General features: G+C 47.3%; 1 protein-coding gene across 1 annotated transcript in view; it reads right to left on the bottom strand.

Moving 5' to 3' along the window:
• The window catches only part of CHRNA2 (cholinergic receptor nicotinic alpha 2 subunit), a 194,261-nt gene extending 172,488 nt beyond the window's left edge, over positions 1 to 21,773 (bottom strand). Inside the window, exons 1-2 of the mRNA XM_089653872.1 lie at positions 21,502 to 21,773; positions 3,250 to 3,526 (exon numbers count right to left, since the gene is read on the bottom strand). Coding sequence (XP_089509998.1) covers positions 3,250 to 3,319 — 70 coding nt within the window. The 5' untranslated portion in view covers positions 3,320 to 3,526; positions 21,502 to 21,773. The remainder of the gene's footprint in view (positions 1 to 3,249; positions 3,527 to 21,501) is intronic.
• Between the last annotated feature and the right edge of the window lie 3,451 nt (positions 21,774 to 25,224).

The raw sequence follows: 25,224 nt of genomic DNA, 5'->3' as shown, positions 1-25,224 counted from the left end.
TTGTCAGTCTGCCCCTGGCTGGGTGGCAGATGTGTCTGTGCTGAGAGTGCACCTACTGCATCCTCCCAGCACAGAGACTGAGCTGTGAAAGACAGCTCATGTTCCCTGCTATGGATCGGCAATGGCTCCCACTCACGATTGGTAGCTGGCGGGACTGACTCCCAATGGTCCCCAATGATCCTAATGGTCTCCGCTAGTGGGACCGGCATTCAATCATGTGACCAGCCAATTACAGTGGTCATGTGATCAGCGGATCTCCTCCCTTCCCTACCCAGATCTAATGTCTCAGTAAAGGGAACCTGTCACAGCAAAATACTATCACATGGGGGCATCATCTTTTGTACTCCTCTATGTGCTGCAAATAAAGAGAATTGTAAAAAAATAAAAAGTTAAAAAAAAAAAAATTACAAAAGTTACATATACAAATTATCATTTAACAAACATGGATGGTAATATCATGATACATGACATGATTTGGAACTACCAACATTTAATTCTCCAGGGTGTCTGCTTTCAGAAAATATAAGATGCGTACAGACCCAGAAACAGCGCAGGGATGGTGGGAACCCCTCATAAAGGGCATAGCGGGTGTACACACTCAGGAACTCAGTGCAGGGATGGTGGGAACCCCTCATAATGGGCACAGCAGGTGTACAGACCCGGGAACTCAGCACAGGGATGGTGGGAACCCCTCATAATGGGCACAGCAGGTGTACAGACCCGGGAACTCAATGAAGGATTCTCATCAACAGGGTCCATGAAGGTTAGAATTGTCTGCACCCAATAACTGATCCATGCATTCGGGGTGGAGTGACCCTTTAACAACGTCTGCCCCCCGTCACACGAGGGTGGGGGACTCCCTCCGGCAGAGTCGTTGTCACTCTCATTACCTCTAAATGGGAAACATTTCCTGTGATTTCAGGTTTCTATTTATTACATTCACAGCTGAGGGTGGTTCTGCTGATGAAATCCTCACTCCTCGGGCACCCCTGACCCCTCCACGTGTCATAGGTATAAAGAGGACCTGCTGGGCCCACATATCTGCACTAGGCATGGAGGAGGGGCTGTGCACCAGTCAGATACTCAGCAAGGGATTTTGGTATTTGCACAACTCCCCCCAAGAGCCAATCTACTGCTTCCATCATGCTTGCAGGCTCTTGAGAGGAGTACTGAGGCTGGGTGCTGTGATGTTTTCAGGAAGCTATGTACACCACTCTAACTGCTCCACCTACAAACCATGATCTGCCTGCATTGCATAGAGAAGCACAGAGACCCAGTGATGACATAAATAAGGTAGGCAATGAAAACAGGTCTTATGTCAATAATGAATTAGCATGTTAATGGGGCGGGGGAATGAGGAGTGGCCCCCTGACTCTGTCCACTGGGGAGGGGGGGAATGAGGAGTGGCCCCCTGACTCTGTCCACTGGGGAGGGGGGGGAATGAGGAGTGGCCCCCTGACTCTGTCCACTGGGGAGGGGGGGGAATGAGGAGTGGCCCCCTGACTCTGTCCACTGGGGAGGGGGGGGAATGAGGAGTGGCCCCCTGACTCTGTCCACTGGGGAGGGGGGGGAATGAGGAGTGGCCCCCTGACTCTGTCCACTGGGGAGGGGGGGGAATGAGGAGTGGCCCCCTGACTCTGTCCACTGGGGAGGGGGGGGAATGAGGAGTGGCCCCCTGACTCTGTCCACTGGGGAGGGGAGGGAATGAGGAGTGGCCCCCTGACTCTGTCCACTGGGGAGGGGGGGGAATGAGGAGTGGCCCCCTGACTCTGTCCACTGGGGAGGGGGGGGAATGAGGAGTGGCCCCCTGACTCTGTCCACGGGGGGGGGGGGAGAATGAGGAGTGGCCCCCTGACTCTGTCCACGGGGGGGGGGAGAATGAGGAGTGGCCCGCTGACTCTGTCCACGGGGGGGGGGGGGGGGGGGGAGAATGAGGAGTGGCCCGCTGACTCTGTCCACTGGGGGGGGGGGGGGAGAATGAGGAGTGGCCCCCTGACTCTGTCCACTGGGGGGGGGGGGGAGAATGAGGAGTGGCCCCCTGACTCTGTCCACTGGGGGGGGGGGGGGGAGAATGAGGAGTGGCCCCCTGACTCTGTCCACTGGGGGGGGGGGGGGGAGAATGAGGAGTGGCCCCCTGACTCTGTCCACTGGGGGGGGGGGGGAGAATGAGGAGTGGCCCCCTGACTCTGTCCACTGGGGGGGGGGGGGAGAATGAGGAGTGGCCCCCTGACTCTGTCCACTGGGGGGGGGGGGGAGAATGAGGAGTGGCCCCCTGACTCTGTCCACTGGGGGGGGGGGAGAATGAGGAGTGGCCCCCTGACTCTGTCCACTGGGGGGGGGGAGAATGAGGAGTGGCCCCCTGACTCTGTCCACTGGGGGGGGGGGAGAATGAGGAGTGGCCCCCTGACTCTGTCCACTGGGGGGGGGGGAGAATGAGGAGTGGCCCCCTGACTCTGTCCACTGGGGGGGGGGAGAATGAGGAGTGGCCCCCTGACTCTGTCCACTGGGGGGGGGCGGGATGAGGAGTGGCCCCCTGACTCTGTCCACTGGGGGGGGGGGCGGGATGAGGAGTGGCCCCCTGACTCTGTCCACTGGGGGGGGGTGGCGGGATGAGGAGTGGCCCCCTGACTCTGTCCACTGGGGGGGGCGGGATGAGGAGTGGCCCCCTGACTCTGTCCACTGGGGGGGGCGGGATGAGGAGTGGCCCCCTGACTCTGTCCACTGGGGGGGGCGGGATGAGGAGTGGCCCCCTGACTCTGTCCACTGGGGGGGGCGGGATGAGGAGTGGCCCCCTGACTCTGTCCATTGGGGGGGGGGATGAGGAGTGGCCCCCTGACTCTGTCCATTGGGGGGGGGGATGAGGAGTGGCCCCCTGACTCTGTCCATTGGGGGGGGGGGGAATGAGGAGTGGCCCCCAGACTCTGTCCATTGGGGGGGGGGAATGAGGAGTGGCCCCCAGACTCTGTCCATTGGGGGGGGGGGGAATGAGGAGTGGCCCCCAGACTCTGTCCATTGGGGGGGGGGGAATGAGGAGTGGCCCCCAGACTCTGTCCATTGGGGGGGGGGGAATGAGGAGTGGCCCCCAGACTCTGTCCATTGGGGGGGGGGGAATGAGGAGTGGCCCCCAGACTCTGTCCATTGGGGGGGGGGAATGAGGAGTGGCCCCCTGACTCTTCCATTGGGGGGAATGAGGAGTGGCCCCCTGACTCTTCCATTGGGGGGAATGAGGAGTGGCCCCCAGACTCTTACCTGTGCTGCAGGCTGTGATATAGCAGAGGAGTCGGGTGAGCGGGATGAGTGCACAAAGTCTGGATCCCATCCTGATGGCTGAGGTGTTTCTGTTCTATCTCTAGCCTCTTCCAGAGCCCCCCGTGGCCCCTACCCAGACCTCACATCCAGTCCAGGAGCCGTCCCGGGGATGGGAGCCCCGCTGTCCATGAGATGGGATCTGTCCTCCGCGCTGAACTAATACTCCGAGCGACCGGCCCAGAGCTGACCGCGAGTCCAACCCTCAGGGAGACGAGACCTGAGAAGAGACAACAATACTCACATTACTCTGTGCACCCCTTCACTGCCAGGATACAATACTCACATTACTCTGTGCACCCCTTCACTGCCAGGATACAATACTCACAATCCTCTGTGCACCCCTTCCCTGCCAGGATACAATACTCACATTCCTCTGTGCACCCCTTCACTGCCAGGATACAATACTCACATTCCTCTGTGCACCCCTTCCCTGCCAGGATACAATACTCACAATCCTCTGTGCACCCCTTCCCTGCCAGGATACAATACTCACATTCCTCTGTGCACCCCTTCACTGCCAGGATACAATACTCACATTCCTCTGTGCACCCCTTCCCTGCCAGGATACAACAATACTCACATTACTCTGTGCACCCCTTCCCTGCCAGGATACAGTACTCACATTCCTCTGTGCACCCCTTCACAGCCAGGATACAATACTCACATTCCTCTGTGCACCCCTTCCCTGCCAGGATACAATACTCACAATCCTCTGTGCACCCCTTCCCTGCCAGGATACAATACTCACATTCCTCTGTGCACCCCTTCCCTGCCAGGATACAATACTCACATTCCTCTGTGCACCCCTTCCCTGCCAGGATACAATACTCACATTCCTCTGTGCACCCCTTCCCTGCCAGGATACAACAATACTCACATTACTCTGTGCACCCCTTCCCTGCCAGGATACAGTACTCACATTCCTCTGTGCACCCCTTCACAGCCAGGATACAATACTCACATTACTCTGTGCACCCCTTCACTGCCAGGATACAACAATACTCACATTCCTCTGTGCACCCCTTCCCTGCCAGGATACAATACTCACATTCCTCTGTGCACCCCTTCCCTGCCAGGATACAATACTCACAATCCTCTGTGCACCCCTTCCCTGCCAGGATACAATACTCACATTCCTCTGTGCACCCCTTCACTGCCAGGATACAATACTCACATTCCTCTGTGCACCCCTTCCCTGCCAGGATACAACAATACTCACATTACTCTGTGCACCCCTTCCCTGCCAGGATACAGTACTCACATTCCTCTGTGCACCCCTTCACAGCCAGGATACAATACTCACATTACTCTGTGCACCCCTTCACTGCCAGGATACAACAATACTCACATTCCTCTGTGCACCCCTTCACTGCCAGGATACAATACTCACATTCCTCTGTGCACCCCTTCACTGCCAGGATACAATACTCACATTACTCTGTGCACCCCTTCACTGCCAGGATACAATACTCACATTACTCTGTGCACCCCTTCACTGCCAGGATACAACAATACTCACATTCCTCTGTGCACCCCTTCCCTGCCAGGATACAATACTCACATTCCTCTGTGCACCCCTTCCCTGCCAGGATACAATACTCACATTACTCTGTGCACCCCTTCCCTGCCAGGATACAATACTCACATTACTCTGTGCACCCCTTCACTGCCAGTATACAATACTCACATTCCTCTGTGCACCCCTTCACTGCCAGGATACAACAATACTCACATTACTCTGTGCACCCCTTCCCTGCCAGGATACAATACTCACATTCCTCTGTGCACCCCTTCCCTGCCAGGATACAATACTCACATTCCTCTGTGCACCCCTTCACTACCAGGATACAATACTCACATTACTCGGTGCACCCCTTCACTGCCAGGATACAATACTCACATTCCTCTGTGCACCCCTTCACTGCCAGGATACAATACTCACATTCCTCTGTGCACCCCTTCACTGCCAGGATACAATACTCACATTCCTCTGTGCACCCCTTCACTGCCAGGATACAATACTCACATTCCTCTGTGCACCCCTTCACTGCCAGGATACAACAATACTCACATTCCCCTGTGCACCCCTTCCCTGCCAGGATACAATACTCACATTACTCTGTGCACCCCTTCACTGCCAGGATACAATACTCACATTCCTCTGTGCACCCCTTCACTGCCAGGATACAACAATACTCACATTCCTCTGTGCACCCCTTCACTGCCAGGATACAACAATACTCACATTACTCTGTGCACCGCTTCACTGCCAGGATACAATACTCACATTCCTCTGTGCACCCCTTCCCTGCCAGGATACAGCAATACTCACATTCCTCTGTGCACCCCTTCACTGCCAGGATACAGCAATACTCACATTCCTCTGTGCACCCCTTCACTGCCAGGATACAGCAATATTCACATTACTCTGTGCACCCCTTCACTGCCAGGGTATAGCAATACTCACATTACTCTGTGCACCCCTTCACTGCCAGGATACAGCAATATTCACATTACTCTGTGCACCCCTTCACTGCCAGGGTACAGCAATACTCACATTACTCTGTGCACCACTTCACTGCCAGGATACAATACTCACATTACTACATACACCCCTTCACTGCCAGGGTACAACAATATTCATATTACTCTTTACACCCTTTTCCTGCCAGGGTACAGCAATAATCACATTTCTACATACACCCCTTCACTGCCAGGATATAGGAATACTCACATTACTCTGTACACCCCTTCCCTGTCAGGATACAACAATACTCACATTAATTTGTGCACCTCTTCCCTGTCAGGATACAGCAATACTCTCATTACACTGTGCACCCCTTCACTGCCAGGGTACATCAATACTCACATTACTATGTACACCCATCATGTACCTGTACAGCACTGCCCATGATGTTACCTAAACCACCCCAATGCATTCAATGGTTTACATTACCAAATGAGCTGCTACACGGCACTCTCCGGCTCTCTCCTCCTCCCCGCACCATGCATTAGTACAAGGTTGGACCCCCTCCACTCATATTTTATTGATCACTAGATGACCCCCCCCCATACATACTCACATTGGAGGACATGCTCCATGCAAAAGGTATTTACCGGACTAGTTTAACCCCTTCACTGCATCACAGGTAATTGGTTCACATTATCGGTATATAGCAGTATATAGTTCATATTGCATAATTAACCCCTTCACTGTATTGTTTCCCGGGATGAACCCCTTCACTACTAGCTTTGTTCCCATTATTCGGGTTACATCACTACGCTACATTAATTATACTGGACGTTCACACACATTACTCATAGCATGTCTCAGATGTCACCCTCAAATTAACTCCTTCTTTCCGTCTTTACTCCACCAAACATTATTCACGTTCCTGGAGGCAGATCAATCCATTTACCACTTTCTAGAAAATTACTCATGCATATCAAAAGTGCTGCTGGATTAACCCCTTCACTGCATCAACTAAGAAATTGGCTGCTGGATTAACCCCATCCCCGCTGGAACCCCGGCCCTTTGCTTGCTTTTATCCAGCCCCTGGGGCACTATTTCATCCACTGATACCAACAATGGGGCAAAATTCCCCCCCACTGACACCAACAATGGGGCCCAATGATGGGGTACAACTCCTCCCAATGACATATTACCCCAAGCATTAGCTCAGATTACTAATGTCACCCTCAAATTAACTCCTTCTTTCCATTTTGACTCCACCCAACATTATTCATGTTCCTGTAGGCAGATTAAACCATTTACCGCTTTCTGGAAAATTACTCCTGCATATCAAAACTGCTGCCGGATTAACCCCTTCACTGCACCAACTAAGAAATCGGCTGCTGGATTACCCCCATCCCCGCTGGATCCAGCATTAATTGCATCACCAGAGGAATGACGGAATGAACTTCCTTCCATGCTCTATACCAGTGGTCTCCAAACTGTGGCCCTGGGGCCAGATGCGTCCTTTTGCTGACTTTTATCCATATCCTGGAGCACTATAGATATATCATCCACTGACACCAAAATTCCCCCACTGACACCAACAATGGGGCGCAATGATGGGGTACAATTAGGGTTGCCATCTCATATCTTTAAAACTGAACACATATAAATTACACAGGTTCATATGATAATTTAATGCAGATAAGGCACGAAGTGAGTTTAATTACCACCTTAATCAGCCCCAGAACCTGTGTACATAGTATGTGTTCAGTTTTAAAGGGATGAGGTGGATACCCTAGGTACAATTCCTCCCAATGACACCAGCAACGGGGCCCAATGACACCAATGATGAGGCACAATTCCTCCCAATGACCCAAACAATGGGGCCCAATGACACCAATGATGAGGCACAATTCCTCCCAATGACACCAACAATGAGGCCCAATGTTGGGGTACAATTCAGGTTGCCACCTCATCCCTTTAAGACTGAACACATATAAATTACACAAGTTTTGTGGCTAATTTAATGCAGATAAGGCACTAAGTGAGTTTAATTACCAGCCCCAGAACCTGTGTACATAGTATGTGTTCAGTTTTAAAGGGATGAGGTGGCAACCTTAGGCACAATTCCTCTCGATGACACAAACAATGGGGCCAAATGACACCAATGATAAGGCACAATTCCCCCAATGACACCAATGATGAGGAACAATTCCCCCAATTACACCAACAATGGGGCTCAATGACATCAATGATGAGGCACAATTCCCTACAATGACACCAACAATGGGGCCCAATGACATCAATGATGAGGAACAATTCCCCCAATTACACCAACAATGGGGCTCAATGACATCAATGATGAGGCACAATTCCCTACAATGACACCAACAATGGGGCCCAATGACATCAATGATGAGGCACAATTCCCCACAATGACACCAACAATGGGACCCAATGACATGGCACAATTCCCCACAATGACACCAACAATGGGGCTGACATCAGAGATGGGGCATTTTTTTCCCCACTGACATTCGGACCTTTTCTACTCCCAATGGCCCTAGTCCGGCCCCCCTAAAAATTGAAGGACAGTAAACTTGCCCTCTACTTAGAAAGTTTGGAGACCCCAGTTCACACATATTACTGCAAGCATTGCTCTGATTACTAGTGTTACCCTCCAATTAACCCCTTCTTTTCATTTTTTCATTTTTTCCATTTACTACAAAACAATCATTCCTGCATACCAAAAGTGCTGCCGGACTAACCCCTTCACTGCACTAAATGTGCTGCCGGACTAACCCCTTCACTGCACTACATGTGCTGCCGGACTAACCCCTTCACTGCACTAAATGTGCTGCCGGACTAACCCCTTCACTGCACTAAATGTGCTGCCGGACTAACCCCTTCACTGCACTAAATGTGCTGCCGGACTAACCCCTTCACTGCACTACATGTGCTGCCGGACTAACCCCTTCACTGCACTACATGTGCTGCCGGACTAACCCCTTCACTGCACTACATGTGCTGCCGGACTAACCCCTTCACTGCACTACATGTGCTGCCGGACTAACCCCTTCACTGCACTACATGTGCTGCCGGACTAACCCCTTCACTGCACTACATGTGCTGCCGGACTAACCCCTTCACTGCACTACATGTGCTGCCGGACTAACCCCTTCACTGCACTAAATGTGCTGCCGGACTAACCCCTTCACTGCACTAAATGTGCTGCCGGACTAACCCCTTCACTGCACTAAATGTGCTGCCGGACTAACCCCTTCACTGCACTAAATGTGCTGCCGGACTAACCCCTTCACTGCACTAAATGTGCTGCCGGACTAACCCCTTCACTGCACTAAATGTGCTGCCGGACTAACCCCTTCACTGCACTAAATGTGCTGCCGGACTAACCCCTTCACTGCACTAAATGTGCTGCCGGACTAACCCCTTCACTGCACTAAATGTGCTGCCGGACTAACCCCTTCACTGCACTAAATGTGCTGCCGGACTAACCCCTTCACTGCACTAAATGTGCTGCCGGACTAACCCCTTCACTGCACTAAATGTGCTGCCGGACTAACCCCTTCACTGCACTAAATGTGCTGCCGGACTAACCCCTTCACTGCACTAAATGTGCTGCCGGACTAACCCCTTCACTGCACTACATGTGCTGCCGGACTAACCCCTTCACTGCACTACATGTGCTGCCGGACTAACCCCTTCACTGCACTAAATGTGCTGCCGGACTAACCCCTTCACTGCACTAAATGTGCTGCCGGACTAACCCCTTCACTGCACTAAATGTGCTGCCGGACTAACCCCTTCACTGCACTAAATGTGCTGCCGGACTAACCCCTTCACTGCACTAAATGTGCTGCCGGATTAACCCCTTCTCTGGTGGACCCGGCATTGTTCACACTACCCGATAAACTGCAAAATTAACCTCTTCACTGCTCTGGGAATTGTGTGCTGCTTGGATCTGTACCGTATACAAGCCATGTTCACATTTTTCGGGGGTTCACACACCACACCCCAAAACATTGCTCAGATAACTAGTGTTACCCTCAAATTAACTTCTTTGTTGCATTTCAGTCCATCTGATATCATTCATATGCCTGGAAGCAGATCTATGCAGGTTGCGGTTGACGCCTTGCGTCTTTCTGCCACGTTTTGCACTTTTGAATACGCATTTTAAATGTGTTTTTTTTTTTTTTTTGTTTTTTTTTCCCGTTAATTGGAAAGTATGGCAGTTCTGTTCATGTAGTGTAACTTTGATGCTACTTAAGTACCAAGTTGAGTGTAAAGTCGCATCAAAGTATTGCAGGAACCTTTTATGTGTCCAAAGTCGCATTGTTTACTAAAGTATGACAGCCGTAGTGCGACTTTGATGCGACTTTACACTCAACTTGGTACTTAAGTAGCATCAAAGTTACACTACAAAGTTATACTACATGATCAGAGCTGTCATATTTTACTAAACAATGCAACTTTGGACACATAAGTTCCTGCAATACTTTGATGCGACTTTGATGCTACTTATTAGGCCTGGTTCACACTACTGCGGGCGTGCAGCCTGCATGGTCCATTCATTTGAATGGGCTGCTGTGCCCACGTTTCACTCAAGAAATAGGAGCATGTTCAAAAATGGATCCGCAGGTAAAGCGCATGGTCCTTGTGCAGTTTCCCTGCAGCTCCTGATCTCGTGATTGCGCTGCAGGTTGAGACATGTGGGGGGTGCCATTGTGAGAGCAGTGCGATTTGCCTGCGGGTGCAAGAACCGATGCAACACCTACAATCAGAACGAACAGTGTGGGCTAGTGTGAACCTAGCCTGAGTGCCAGTGAGTGTAAAGTTGCATTACACCCCGGTCACACCGGGTGTGACTTGTCATGCGAGTTGCAAATCGCATGGAAATTCACACCCTATTGTCCGCAATTAAAATGGTCATATTGGTGCGATTTGACTTGGTTAGAGTCGCACCGATTTTTAAAGTAGTGCATGTAATACATCAGGTGCAACCTGCATCTGCGCAGATGTCTTGCAAGTCGCACCTCAAGTCGGAATGACATACGACTTTGAAATCGTACGACTTCACTGGAAGTTGTATGATTTCAAAGTCAGATGGGTGTGACCGGGACCGTAAGATCCCGGTCACACTAAATGCGAATTGGCATGCCATGCAACTTGCAAATCACATGCCAAATCGCAGTCCACAATTAGAGTGGTCATATCGGTGCAGTTTTAACTTGGTCGGAGCCGCTCCTAGTACAGTACTGCATCAGTGGTCTTGTAAATCGCACCTGAAATCGGCATTTGTCATCTGACTTTGAAATCGTGCGACTTCACTGTAAGTAGCATGATTTCAAAGTAGTGTTTGATGTGACCGGGGTGTAAAGTCACATCAAAGTCGCACTACATGAGTTAGCAAAAAAACCCCCCACAAAACGCATCAAAAAGGCATAATACCCTGGTCACACTGGGTGTGATTTGCATGTCATGCGACTTGCAAATCGCATGACAAGTTATTGTCTGCAATTACAGCGGTCATATCAGTATGGTTTCAAATTGGTCGGAGCCGCACCGATTTCCAAAGCAGTACATGCACTAGTTTTGGTGCGATTTGCATAGACATCTGTGTCAGATGTCTTGCAAATCGCATCTGAAATCGGCATGTCCCCCAACTTTAAAATAGTGAGACTTCACTGTAAGTCGCACAATTTCAATGTCAGCTTGATGTGACCGGGGTGTAAAACTCAACACTTGCGTTTTTGGTGCAGGTCCATTGAGGACTGGTTTGTCACGCAGCTGCTGGCTGGTTGCGGGTGCAGAAATTGCACTTGTTCCCACACCAGCAACCACCCGCAGCTGCATCCTGTTTCTCTTGTGAGACTGAATGACACCCCCACACATTTCATCCCGCAGCATGATTGCGGGTGCAGAAACTGCACAGAAACAGAACAGTCAAAAAGACCATGCGATCTCCCTGGGGATGTGTTTTGGAAAAGGTCCATGAGCCATGGCCACAGCAGCCCATTCAAATGAATGCAAACACGACCCCACTAGTGTGACCCGGGCCTGAAGTCTATTACCCCAAAACTCTGCTACTGAAAAAAGCCCCAGGCTGACCCTTTCCAAAAAACACATCGGCTGAGAACGCACAGATGTGAACGACATCCATAGGAAATCATGACTGTAGTGCGTTTCTGCACACTGGAACACGCACCTAGCCTGAGAATCCATTGACTGCACTATAAAAATGTTCCCTCTGTGCCTTTCATGTTCCATGTTCATGTGATTTGTATTTCATTTTCAAAAAGAATAAAAAAAATTTACGTTTGAAAAATAATAAGAATTAAAAAAAATAATAGTAATAATTAAAAAAAATATTTAAAATTAATAATAAAAATAAAATATTTAAAATAAATAATAATTAAAAAAATAAATCAATAAATAATAATTAAAAAAAAAAAAAAAAAAAAAAAAAAATATATATATATACCATAAATGCTGCTTGATTAACCCTTTCACTGAACTTCATTGTTCAAATTACAAAAAGGACTGCGGGATTGACCCCCTTCTCTGCTGGATCCAGCATTAACAGAGAAAGGACATAATTAACCTTTTCACTGCTCTGTACATTCTTCAAATTACTAGGTGGCCTGTTGGATTCTTAGGCCGCTGGATTAACCCCTTCACTACAGTATACAAGCCATATTCACCTTGTTGGGTTAAACCTCTGCACTACACTACGTTCACATTGCTCGAGGTTCACATGTAGTAGCCCAAGCATTACCCTCACATTAACCCCTTCTTTTCATTTTACTTCATCTAACATTAATCATGTTCCCGGAGGCGGATTTATCCATTTACTGCATTCTAGAAAATTATTCATACGTGCCAAAAGTGCTGCCAGATTAACCCCTTCGCTGCACAATACTTTTTCACTTTACGGAATGTGCAGCTGGATTAACCCCTTCTCTGTTAGATACAGAATTATTCATATTACCAGGGAAACGACATAATTAACCCCATTCACTATATACTATATTCTTCTCTTGGATTATCCCCTTTCCTGCTAGATAAGGAATGATTCAAGCCTCTGGAGGAGATTTAGGATTAACCCCTTCACTACTGGAAACATGCTAATCCATAACCAGGAGGGGCATTGTTCATGTCATTGGATGTGCCACCAGATTAACCCCTTCACTGCACCACACAGAATGATTCAAATGACTTCAGTGTCCTAGGGACTGTCCACATTACTAGAAAGACCATTGCTCACACTACTGGAGGTGACCACGGATTAACCCCTTTCCTGCTGGAAACAACATTGCCAATGTTAACCCTTCCTATTCAGCACTGGTACAAGAATTGCTCTGGAGAAACCTCTGCAGATTTATCACCCACTCCATTAGATACTAAAGGCTGCTGGATTAACTCCTTTACTGATAAATGCAAATTTGCTCCAACATCAGATCAACCCATTGCACTGAATTGGCACCATTTTTGTTTTTACATTACAAGCTGCGCTCCACAGTAACCCTTTCTTTGCTAGATACAACATTGTTCAGGGGAGGTTTGGAGTCACCCCTACATTGTATGACAGGAGGAACAACAGATGTCTTCATAGACAGGCAGACGGATATCATATAGAGTGATGATGAGAGGGGGGGAGGGAGAGAGGGGGGGGGGAGAGGGGGGAGGGAGAGAGGGGAGGGAGAGAGGGGGGGGGAGAGGGGGGGTGAGGGGGGGTGAGGGGGGAGGGAGAGAGAGGGGGGGAGAGGGGGGAGGGAGAGAGGGGGGGAGAGGGGGGGGAGAGAGAGGGGGGGTGGGGGGGGGGAGAGAGAGGGGGGGTAAGAGAGGGGGAGAGAGAGAGGGGGGGTAAGAGAGGGGGAGAGAGAGGGAGGGGTGAGAGAGGGGGAGAGAGGGGAGGGGGGGGGGAGAGAATGGTAAGTATGTTAATAGATAGATAGAAAGGGAGATAGGAAGGAAAAAAAGAAATTAAGGTGTATAGATGTGTAACACACATTGCTATATATATATATATATATATATATATATATATATATATATATATACATGAGAAAGTAAGGGTATGCAGCAGACTGTAGAATGAATACCCGAGAGAGAGGTAGATATATATAGAGAGAGAGAGAGAGAGAAGGAGAGAAAGAAATTAGGGGCATTGAAATAGATAAAAGTAAGAAAGTAAGGGAAAAAAAGACAGATAAAAGGAAAGACAATAAGACAGTGGACAGAAAAAGAGAGAGAGAGAAGATAATGGTAAGAATGATAATGAAGAGAGAGAGAAAGAGAGAGAAATTAATTAGGGGCATTGAAATAAATAAAAGGAAAATTAGGGAAAAAAACAGAAGGATAAAAGTAAAGACAATAAGACAGTGAACAGAAAAAAAGAGAGAGAGAGAGTGAGAATGGTAAGTATGATAAGAGATAGATAATCTCCTAGATTGTAAACTCGAAAGAGCAGGGCCCTCGAACCTCTCGTATATTGTTTTGTTACTGTATTGTCTCATATACTGTCCCCCCACTATTTTGTATAGCGCTGAGCAAAACTTTTGGCGCTATATAAATACTGTATAATAATAATAGATAATTATAAAGAGATAGATAGATAGATAGATATGAGAAGGATGGACAGATACTAGATAGATAGATAGATAGATAGATAGATATGAGAAGGATAGATAGATAGATATGAGAAGGATAGATAGATAGATATGAGAAGGATAGATAGATAGATAGATAGATAGATAGATAGATAGATAGATAGATAGATAGATAGATATGAGAAGGATAGATAGATAGATATGAGAAGGATAGATAGATAGATATGAGAAGGATAGATAGATAGATATGAGAAGGATAGATAGATAGATATGAGAAAGATAGATAGATAGATAGATAGATATGAGGATAGATAGATAGATATGAGGATAGATAGATAGATATGAGGATAGATAGATAGATATGAGGATAGATAGATAGATATGAGGATAGATAGATAGATATGAGGATAGATAGATAGATAGATATGAGGATAGATAGATATGAGGATAGATAGATAGATAGATATGAGGATAGATAGATAGATAGATATGAAGATAGATAGATAGATAGATAGATAGATATGAGGATAGATAGATAGATAGATATGAGGATAGATAGATAGATATGAGGATAGATAGATAGATATGAAGATAGATAGATAGATATGAGGATAGATAGATAGATATGAGGATAGATAGATATGAGGATAGATAGATAGATATGAGGATAGATAGATAGATATGAGGATAGATAGATAGATATGAGGATAGATAGATAGATATGAGGATAGATAGATAGATATGAGGATAGATAGATAGATATGAGGATAGATAGATAGATATGAGGATAGATAGATAGATATGAGGATAGATAGATATGAGGATAGATAGATAGATAGATATGAGGATAGATAGATAGATAGATATGAGGATAGATAGATAGATATGAGGATAGATAGATAGATATGAGGATAGATAGATAGATATGAGGATAGATAGATAGATATGAGGATAGATAGATAGATATGAGGATAGATAGATAGATATGAGGATAGATAGATAGATATGAGGATAGATAGATAGATGGAGGAAGGACATGTAGATGACAGAAGATATGTACAGGTGTATTACATATCAGAAATTCTATTCTGCTGAATCTGCAACTCTCTGAGGTGTCCCAAGGAGGCCAGAGAAGCAAAGAATCTTCCATTCTGTAGGTTGTAATGGAATAGTGACAAGTAGAATTACTAATTGTAGAAGGGATATCTGAGAACAGTTGGACACCATGGCATTTGCTTACAAGGAAAACTTCATCTGCCTGGAATGAAATTCTTCCTCGACTTGATGGTGACATCCTCACCTTAGGTGAGGGGTGCTGGACCACAGGAGGGTCTGGGGAAATGTATTCTGAAGGAGAGGACTAATGCAATATAATGTATGTTCGAATATTTCCTATCATGATAGGTGATAGCAGGGGCGGACTGACAACTCGTGGGGCCCCTGGGCAATAGGGGATCATGGGGCCCCTGTGTCCTTGCCCAAACTCAAAAAGCATATGAAAAAGGTACCAGGGGCATCTCATGGGGCCCCCTACTGACCCCGGGCCCTCGGGCAGTGCCCGAGTTTCCAAATGGTCAGTCCGCCCCTGGGTGATACGACCAGCACGTTAAAGCCCAGCTAAAGCTTCATTTAAACATATTCCAGATGCACCAAAAGTTGTGCAAAGTCTTGTCTCTAATTGTAAGAAGCAGCCACAGCTGGAGTAGAAAAGACTGTCCCCTGCCAACATGCTGCAGAGGAGGATCCTTGCTCTCTGCATGGAAGCAGGGGTATCTCTGCAGAGAGAACACAGTGCTATCTCTGTGCAGTGGTTCCACACATTCCCAGTTGGGTCAGACCTAGAGCTCTGCAGTCGGCAAAGCTCCTGTTTCAAGCTGACCTCTTTCTAAGGCTAGGTTCACACTTATGCAGTTTGCGTTTGGTCCGTTTCTGCAGTAGTTTCTGCAGTGAATTTTGCAGGTTTTGCATATACGTTTTTAATGCGTTTTGCATTTTTTTTCATGTTGCTAAGCAGAATTCACACTTGTGCGGTGCAGCATATCGCATGTGATTCGCACAATGACCACACCACATTCCTGTGCAAATCACTTGCAAATTCAGTGCGATGCGATTTGAGCCATACACTTTGCATGGCTCAAATCTCACTGCATTCGCACAAAAAAGGTGCATGACTCTTTTTTTGGTCCGCACTAGAATCAGATCTCATGTGTATTCACACCCATGCGATCCGATTCTGCATATCGCACCGCGTTTTGCGGACCGATTTTGGGGTCTTGTTAACTTAACATACACGCCTGCATTGGTTTGCATGAACGGGGTGCGATTGTGATGTGGTGCGGAATTTGCACAGAAACCGACGTGAATTCAGTGTGAACCCGGGCTAAAACACAAAATGCCGCAAAAAAACACACAATATGATTTTCTGCAGCTCTTCCATTGAAGTCTATAGAACCGAAAACACAACTCTTTGCATTTAAAAAAGTCCCTGAACCTTTTCAAAAAAGTCACCGGGTGAAAATGCAGAGATGTGAACCTGTCCCCTAGGAAATCATATTAAATGGACTGTACTGCGTTTCTGCAAAACGCTGCTGAAAATGCTTAGGTGTGAACCTGGGGTAAGCATGGATTGCCTTGGATCTCTGCAGAGAGACCATTGGTTCCACCCAGACAGGAAGAACTCACAACCAGGGGCGGACTGACCATTTGGGAACTCAGGCACTGCCCGGGGTCAGAAGGGGGCCCCATGAGATGCCCCTGGTACCTTTCATAGGCTTTTTTGGGTGTGGTTTGAGTGTGGGCAAGTACATAGGGGTCCCATGATCCCCTATTGCCTGGGGGCCCCATAAGTTGTCAGTCCGCCCCTACTCACAAGCAAGCAATAGAGCCTTCCACTGCCAGCATGCTGCAGACAAGAAGTGATGCTTTCTATATGGAAGCAGTGGTCTCTCCGCAGAGATCTGACTCATTCCCAGTCAGTCCTATAGCTCTTCAATCTGCAAGGTTCCTGTTCCCAGCTGATTGCAAAGCTCCACCCAGGGGCGGACTGACAACTCATGGGGCCCCCGGGCAATAGGGGATCATGGGGCCCCTGTGTCCTTGTCCAAACTCAAAAAAGCCTTTGAAAAAGGTACCAGGGGCATCTCATATGGCCCCCTACTGTCCCCCGAGTTTCCAAACGGTCAGTCTGCTTCTGGCTCCAATTCAGACGTCATGCAGACGTGTGCAGAGAGCCCGCTGCTTCCACATAGAGGGACAGGCTTTTCTACTCAGGCTGTGGCTAAAACAAACTGTTTTGCTTGCCTTGGATACATTTGGAAGTATTTCAAGCGAAAGTTCAGTAAGCCCGGGTTCACATATATGCGGTGCGATATATCGCATGTCATTCGCACAGGAACCACACCGCATTCCTGTGCAGATCACATGCGATTTGTGTGCGGTGCGATTGGAGCCATACAAATGTATGGCTCTAATCGCACCGCACCAGCACTAGCACCAAAAACGTGCAGGACCCTTTTTTTTGGTCCGCGCTAGAATCGGATTGCATGGATATTCACACCTATGCAATTCGATTCTGCACATCGCACCGCGTTTTGTGGTCCGCTTTCGGTGTTGTTAACTTAGCATACAAACCTGTGGTTTGCATGAACGGGGTGCGATTCTGATGCGGTGCGGAATTCGCACAGAAAACGCTGCAAATTCCGCACCGCATCAGTGCAAACCCGGGCTTAGGCCATATTTCCAAGTACACTCGACTGATAACTCCCCCGATGTACAGCCTATACACAGGGATTGTCAATTCATCTACGCTGTAAATCCATTTTCCAGTGTACATGCCGTGTGTCTGCGGGGAGCCCAGGGGCCAATCAGAAATAAATGTTATCTCTGCGCTGCAGAAAAATCAACCTGCATTCTAAACGTTTTAATAATAAAAGCTAGGGAGATTTTCAGGGGAAACATTTTTTAAAATTGCACATTTTCTAATTTGTTTTCAAAGGTTTGAAATTCAAGACTCCACTTTGAAATGAAGGCCAATGTGCAGCCGATGTGACGTTTATAGGAGGTGTCCATATTTTAGTAAGTTGCCATGGGCATTAAAGGGAATCCATACTTTGATCTTCTCAGTCAAACCAAACGCCGGTACTCTGAAGTATGGGCAGGGGCGGACTGACAACTCATGGGGCCCCCGGGCAATAGGGGATCATGGGGCCCCTGTGTCCTTGCCCAAACTCAAAAAAGCCTATGAAAAAGGTACCAGGGGCATCTCATGGGCCCCCTACTGACCCCAGGCCCTCGGGCAGTGCCCGAGTTTCCAAATGGTCAGTCCGCCCCTGAGTATGGGGGAACACCTGAAGCTCCTCCCACAATAGAGCACTGACTGGCCAATCGCTAGACCTGTGTTCTGTCACATGTGATTGGGGAGGAGCATAAAAAGGGGAAGCTTACACAGAAGATTTTTCTTTTTTTTTTTTTTTTTTTTTTTTTTGCAGCTATTATTACTATAGGCAAAGTGGAGGTTCACTTTAAGGAACTTCACCATCTCGGTAACATGGCACCTAGCAGAGATCATTAGATCCTGCAGCAGTTAACCAGTTGCAGTACGTTTTATAAAATTTGTCACATTCCTGATTACAATCAGGGGCAGACTGACTATTCAAGCACTCGGGCACTGCCCGAGGGCCCGGGGTCAGTAGGGGGCCCCATGAGATGCCCCTGGTACCTTTTTCATAGGCTTTTTTGGGTGTGGTTTGAGTGTGGGCAAGGACACAGGGGCCCCATGATCCCCTATTGCCCGGGGGCCCCATGAGTTGTCAGTCCGCCCCTGATTACAATATAATAATCATCAGTGTGGACATTTTGAATAATAATCTGCAACGGGCAGCTCTTCCCACTGCATTCAGGTTTCTGCTGTAAAGACCATTTATAAAAATTTCGCTGTGCCGAAGCCTCACCGTTCAAACAGCCGTCATGAATAATCTCTGTAATCTGTCTAATATGTTTATTTCCCATGATCATCGGCTCCACCTAGTGGCCATAATGCAGTATTTCCCTGAATGAGGCATTTCAGGGAAATATCACATTATGATCACTAGATGGAGCTGATGAGCATAGGAAAAATATATTTGACTTTTTACGATGGTTATTTGTGACAGTGGTAGATTAGGACATTCGTGAGGGTTTTTTTTTTTTTTTTTATGTAAAAGTGATTCTATTGTCTATTGAATTTTCCCTTTGAGATATTTATGTGTGCCTGTTCAGGTTCTTGCAAATAATGTTTGTGGTGTGAATTAAAAAAAAAAAAAAATTCCCTGTGAAATTAGATGTGCAACTGGGGATCTTGTTCCTGCTTTCTGTTTGGTCATACTGAACGGTGACTGGGCTTCTCTCACACACAGGGCAATCTAATTGTACAATCACCTATAGATCTACCAACAAGTACAATTGCAAAGTTTAGGTAGGTCATTATATTACATAATTTCGGTAGGTCTAAAGTTGATTGCACTGACAGAACCAGGGGCGGACTGACCATTTGGAAACTGCCCGAGGGCCCGGGGTCAGTAGGGGGCCCCATGAGATGCCCCTGGTACCTTTTTCATAAGCTTTTTTGAGTTTGGGCAAGGACACAGGGGCCCTATGATCCCCTATTGCCCGGGGCCCCATGAGTTGTCAGTCCGCCCCTGGTTGGTTCTTTGCAATCAGCTGGGAACAGGAACCTTGCCGATCGAAGAGCTATAGGTCTGACTGGGAATGAGTCAAGATCTCTGCGGAGAGACCATTGCTTCCATATAGAGAGCATCAGCAGCATGCTGGCAGTGGAAGGCTACTGCTTGCTTCTGAGCAGGGGTGGACTGACAACTTATGGGGCCCCCGGGCAATAGGGAATCATGGGGCCCCTGTGTACTTGCCCACACTCAAACCACACCCAAAAAAGCCTATGAAAGTTACCAGGGGCATCTCATGGGGCCCCCTTTCATTGGCTTTTTTGAGTTTGGGCAAGGACACAGGGGCCCCATGATCCCCTATTGCCCAGGGGCCCCATGTCAGTCCGCCCCTGGACAGTACGCAACATGCATGCGGTGAGCCTTTATCCCGAGGGAATCCTTTGGTGAGAGAAATACAAGCGCTAAAATTGCTGACCTCCCGAAACTGCCACTTGCCTGGCAGTCTCTGACTTCGAAACACCGAGGCTGCATTCACATCTGCCTGTTCCTGGAATGCGTAACGCGCATCTCACTTGCCGCGCCGTTAATTGGTCATTCAGCCTGGCAGTACTAGGGTCACCGGTTTGAATCCCACAACACTATCTGCATGGAGTTTGCATGTTCTCCCCGTGCCTGCGTGGGTTTCCCCCCCACACTCCAAAGACATGCTGGTAGGTTATTTGACTCCTGTCTAAACTGGCCCTACTGTATGTGTGTGTGAAGTAGGGACCTTAGATTGCAAGCTCCTGGGGGGCAGAGACTGATGTGAATGTACTATATATATGTAAAGCGCTGCGTACATTGTAAGCACCATATAAATACTTGAAGTACATCAAAAAGTCAGTGCAGTGTCACATCCCTTTATCTCATATTTGTTTTCCAGGTCAGCCACTGAATCAGCTTGTCAGCCATGAGAGAAGTATTTTCAAGAGCGTTCAGCAATGCCAACTTTCCCGGTAGCAGGAATGCAAAAAGTAAAAGCGATTTCTACTTTGGCTTCATATCTGTCAGATCCGATACATATAATAAGACCCCTACATTTTACATTTTGCAGCTACCAATTACTTTCTATAGCCATTATAAAAAAAAAAAAAAAAGAAAAAAGGAAAAGAAATCTATCTGCAAAGCAATCATGTCTCATAGGCACCCAGTCCCTTGCCTGTCAAGCAGCTTCAAACGAGCCCTTTTCTCTGTATAAAAGCAGCACAGCTGTTGTAAAGGGTGATTTATACAGATGATTATAGCCCAGGCGCAGCCTATAGATCCTTCTACACATCCAGGAGATAATGAGCCTCTCCTCAATTTACCCATTTAGGAGGAATCAGCCTCATTGCAGACCTGCACTAGATGCTCTAGGGTAGTCAATGGTCACATCTCAGCTTTGATGGCCATCAAGGGGTCTTACCTGCAGCTTCAATCCAGTTTTGTTGGAGCTCAAATCCCAAATCCAGACAGGATCAAGGTTCAAAGATAATATCCAAAAACAAAAAAAAAAAAAAAGGGATCAGGGAGGCATTGATCCCAAGCCAAAGTTTTTGGAGGAGGTCCTGGAGAGACTTGGTTGCTGTTGTGTCCTCCAAGCAGAAGCTGATGTTACCTGATGTGGTGCTGAGGCACTCAGGCAGTTGGTGGTACTTGCGGAGCCTGGATGAAACATCTCCAGACCTGACCATGGATGGATGAGGAGGAGGAGCAAGAGGAGAATGCTTCAACCTGTCACAGGCTGTTCTACAAAAGCAAGGGGGGGGGGGGTGATGAGGTGGGGGAAAGTCCTCTGTCCATGGTGCTGTTAACTCATAACAGTCTTCAATAGTGAGAAGCTGTACAGGAGATACTTCATTGCTAGTGCAGTTGGTTCAGATGATGTGAACTGTGAAAGCTTACTTTAGCATAGTAGAATAGAGAATCTAAGATAAACCTAATTCACAATTAGCTGGTCGGGTACGTGAGACAAGAACAACCCAATTGTATAAATTTGGTCACATATCCATGGCAGCAACAGATGTCCTTGTTTGGGGGTGAGAGAACAATGAAGACACTTCACTGCCAGTGCCGGTAGCTCAGATAATGTGAACAGTGAAAGCTTTCTCTAGCATAGTAGAAAAGAGAATTTAAAACAAACCCAACTCATAATTTGCTGGTCACAATTTGCATGGGACAAGATTTGCCCAATTTGGTCAGACTAGTTGATGGCCACACACCCTAGGCAGCAACAAATGCCCCTTTTTAGGGGGCAAGAGGCACTTAGTTGGATAGGTTTGCATACATTGTCCTATGCAACCTGCCACGGGCTGCTCTACAATGCAAGAGTGGTGATGAGATGGAGGAAAGTCCTCTGTCCATGGTGCTGTTAACTCCTGACAGTTCTGAATGAAGAACATGCTTCATTGTTAATGCAATTTTCTCAGATGACCTGAAAAGTGAAAGCTAGAATAGTAGAATGGAGGATTTAGGATAACCCAATTCACAATTTGCTGGTCAGGTACGTGAGACGAGAACCACACGACTGGATCAATTTAGCCACATATCTATGGTTGCAAGAAATGCTCTCTTTGGGGTGGGGGGCAGGTAGCTCCATGCAGGTAGCTCAGATAATGTGAAAATTGAAAGATTACTTTAGCATGGTAGGATAGAGTTTTTCGAAGAATACCGGTGCACAATTTTCTGGTCCCAATTTGCGTGAGACTAGATTCACCCAACTAGGTCAATTTCTGCAGACTGGTTGATGGTCACATATCTTTGTCATCAACAGGTGTCCCTTTTTGGGGGCAGGAGGGCACTCATTCGGAGAGGTTTGCATGCGTTGTTTAACTCTACATGCAAGCGAAGGAGGAAAGGGGGTGACAAGCTGGGGTAAAGTTCTCTGTCCACGGTGCTGTTAACTCATGACAGTCCTGAATGGTGGGCAGATGTACAGGAGACACTTCTTTGCCAGTGCAGATGGCTTAGGTAATGTAAAAAGAGAAAACTTACTCCAGCGTAGTAAAATAGAGAATGTAGAATAAATTGACCAAACTGGGTGAAGTGCTTGATGGTCACAACAAATATCCCTCTTTAGGCGATTGATGGGATAGGTTTGCATGCATTGTCAGATTCAACCTCTCACTCTGCTCCACAAGTTAAGGGGGGTTATGAAAGTCCTTAGTCTATGGTACCGTTAACCCATGACAATCCTGAATGGTGAGAATCTATGTAGAAGACTCTTCATTTGCAGTGCAGGTAGCTCAGAGAATAATAAAAGTGAAAGTTTACTCTGGAGAATTTAGAATAACACCCATAATTTGCTGGTCCCAATTTGAATGAGGCAAGATTTGCCCATCTGGGTCAACTTCCGCAGACTGTATGATGGTCATATATCTTTAGCAGCAACAAATGTCCCATTCTGGGGGCAAGGGGGCACTCCATGGAATAGATTTGTACGCATTGTCTGATTCAACCTGCCACAGACTGCTCTACAAAGCAAGGAGAGCAATGAGGTGGGGAAAAGTCTCCTGCCCATGGTGCTGTTAACTCATGATAGTCCTAGATGGTGGGGAGCTGAGCAGAAGACCCTTTGCTAGTGCATTTGCCTCTTATGTGAAAAGTACACACTTGCTCTAGCCTGGTAGAATAAAAAATGTAGAATAAACCCAATTCACAATTTGTTGGTCTGGTACATGAGGCAAGAATCACCCAACTGGGTCAACTTGGTCAGACTGGTTGATGGTCATATGTCTATAGCAGGAACAGATGCCCCTCTTTGGGGAAGTAGGGGGCAATCAATTGGATAGGTTTGCATGCATTGTCTGATTCAACTTGCCACAGGCTGCTCTTCAAGGCAAGGGAGGTGATGAAGCGAGAGAAAAACACGTCATTGCCAGTGCAGGTGGCTCAGATAATGAAATAAGTGGTTTGTTGGCTGGTTACCTGAAACAAGAGTTGCCCAGTTGGGTCAATTTGAGAAGACTGTTTGATGGTCATGTATGGACAACAGAAGCCCTTACAATAATACCCATATGGTGAATTTGCATGAAACAAGAATTGCCCAGTTGGGTGACTTGGGGCAGAGTGGCTGATGGTCACATATCTATAGCAGGAGCAGATGCCCTTCTTTGGGGAAAGAGAGGGCAGTCATTCAGATTTGCATGCATTATCTGATTCAGCCTGCCACCAGCTGTTCTACAAGGCAAAGGGGATGATGAGGTGGGGGTAAATCCCCTGTCCATGGTGCTGTTAACTCATCATAGTCCTGAATAATGGGAAGCTGTGTAGGAGACACTTCACTGCTAGTGCCGGTGGCTCAGATAATGACATAGCTTGTTGGTTGGTTACATGAAACAAGAATACCCAATTGGATCAATTTGGGCAGACTGGTTGATGGTCATGTATGGTCACAACGGATTCCCTTACCATAATACAAATACAAAATGGTGATCACAATTTGTGTGAGACAAGTTTTCCCCAGTTGGGTCACTTGGGCCACACTGGTTGATGGTCAAATATCTGTGGCAGCAACATACTGTATGTCTCTTATTAGGGGTGGGTTCACTCAATCGGATCGGTTTGCCACATCATGTACCTAATGTGATGCTGAGGCTTTCATGCAGTTGGTGGTACTTGTGGAGTCTGGATGAAACATCTCCACACCTGACCATGGATGGATGAGAAGAAGGAGCAAGAAGAGGTAACTTAATGTGGAACAGGTTGCTCCGCATGGCAGGGGGGCTGATAATGAGGAGGGGGAAAGTCCTCTGTCCATGGTGCTGTTAAACATGACAGTTCAGAATGGTGAAAAGCTGTGCAGAAGCCCCAATTAACAAATTGTTGGCCAGATACATGAGACAAGATCTGCCCAACTGCATCAGTTTGGTTGATGGTCACACATCTATGGCAGCAACAGAGGCCACTTGGAGGAACAATTGATCAGATAGGTTTTACATGTATAGTCTGATCAAGCCCTTGTGGAATACCCTGTGCTTGGTGAAACAAAATAAATATAAAAAAATAAATGCTGCAACCAAAAATAGCCTGAACAGTGCCATAGACAATCAACCACAAACTATGGTGCAGATCACTGATCACTACAGGTACTTCCCAAGATCAATGACAGACACTGGCAGAGCCATCGATAAAGGAATACCATCAGACC

The sequence above is a fragment of the Staurois parvus genome, unplaced genomic scaffold, assembly GCF_062004578.1.
Source record: "Staurois parvus isolate SC_StPar_1 unplaced genomic scaffold, SC_StPar_1.0 ptg000723l, whole genome shotgun sequence".
NCBI lineage: Eukaryota > Metazoa > Chordata > Amphibia > Anura > Ranidae > Staurois > Staurois parvus.
This window is presented reverse-complemented; position numbering and strand designations above follow the sequence as displayed.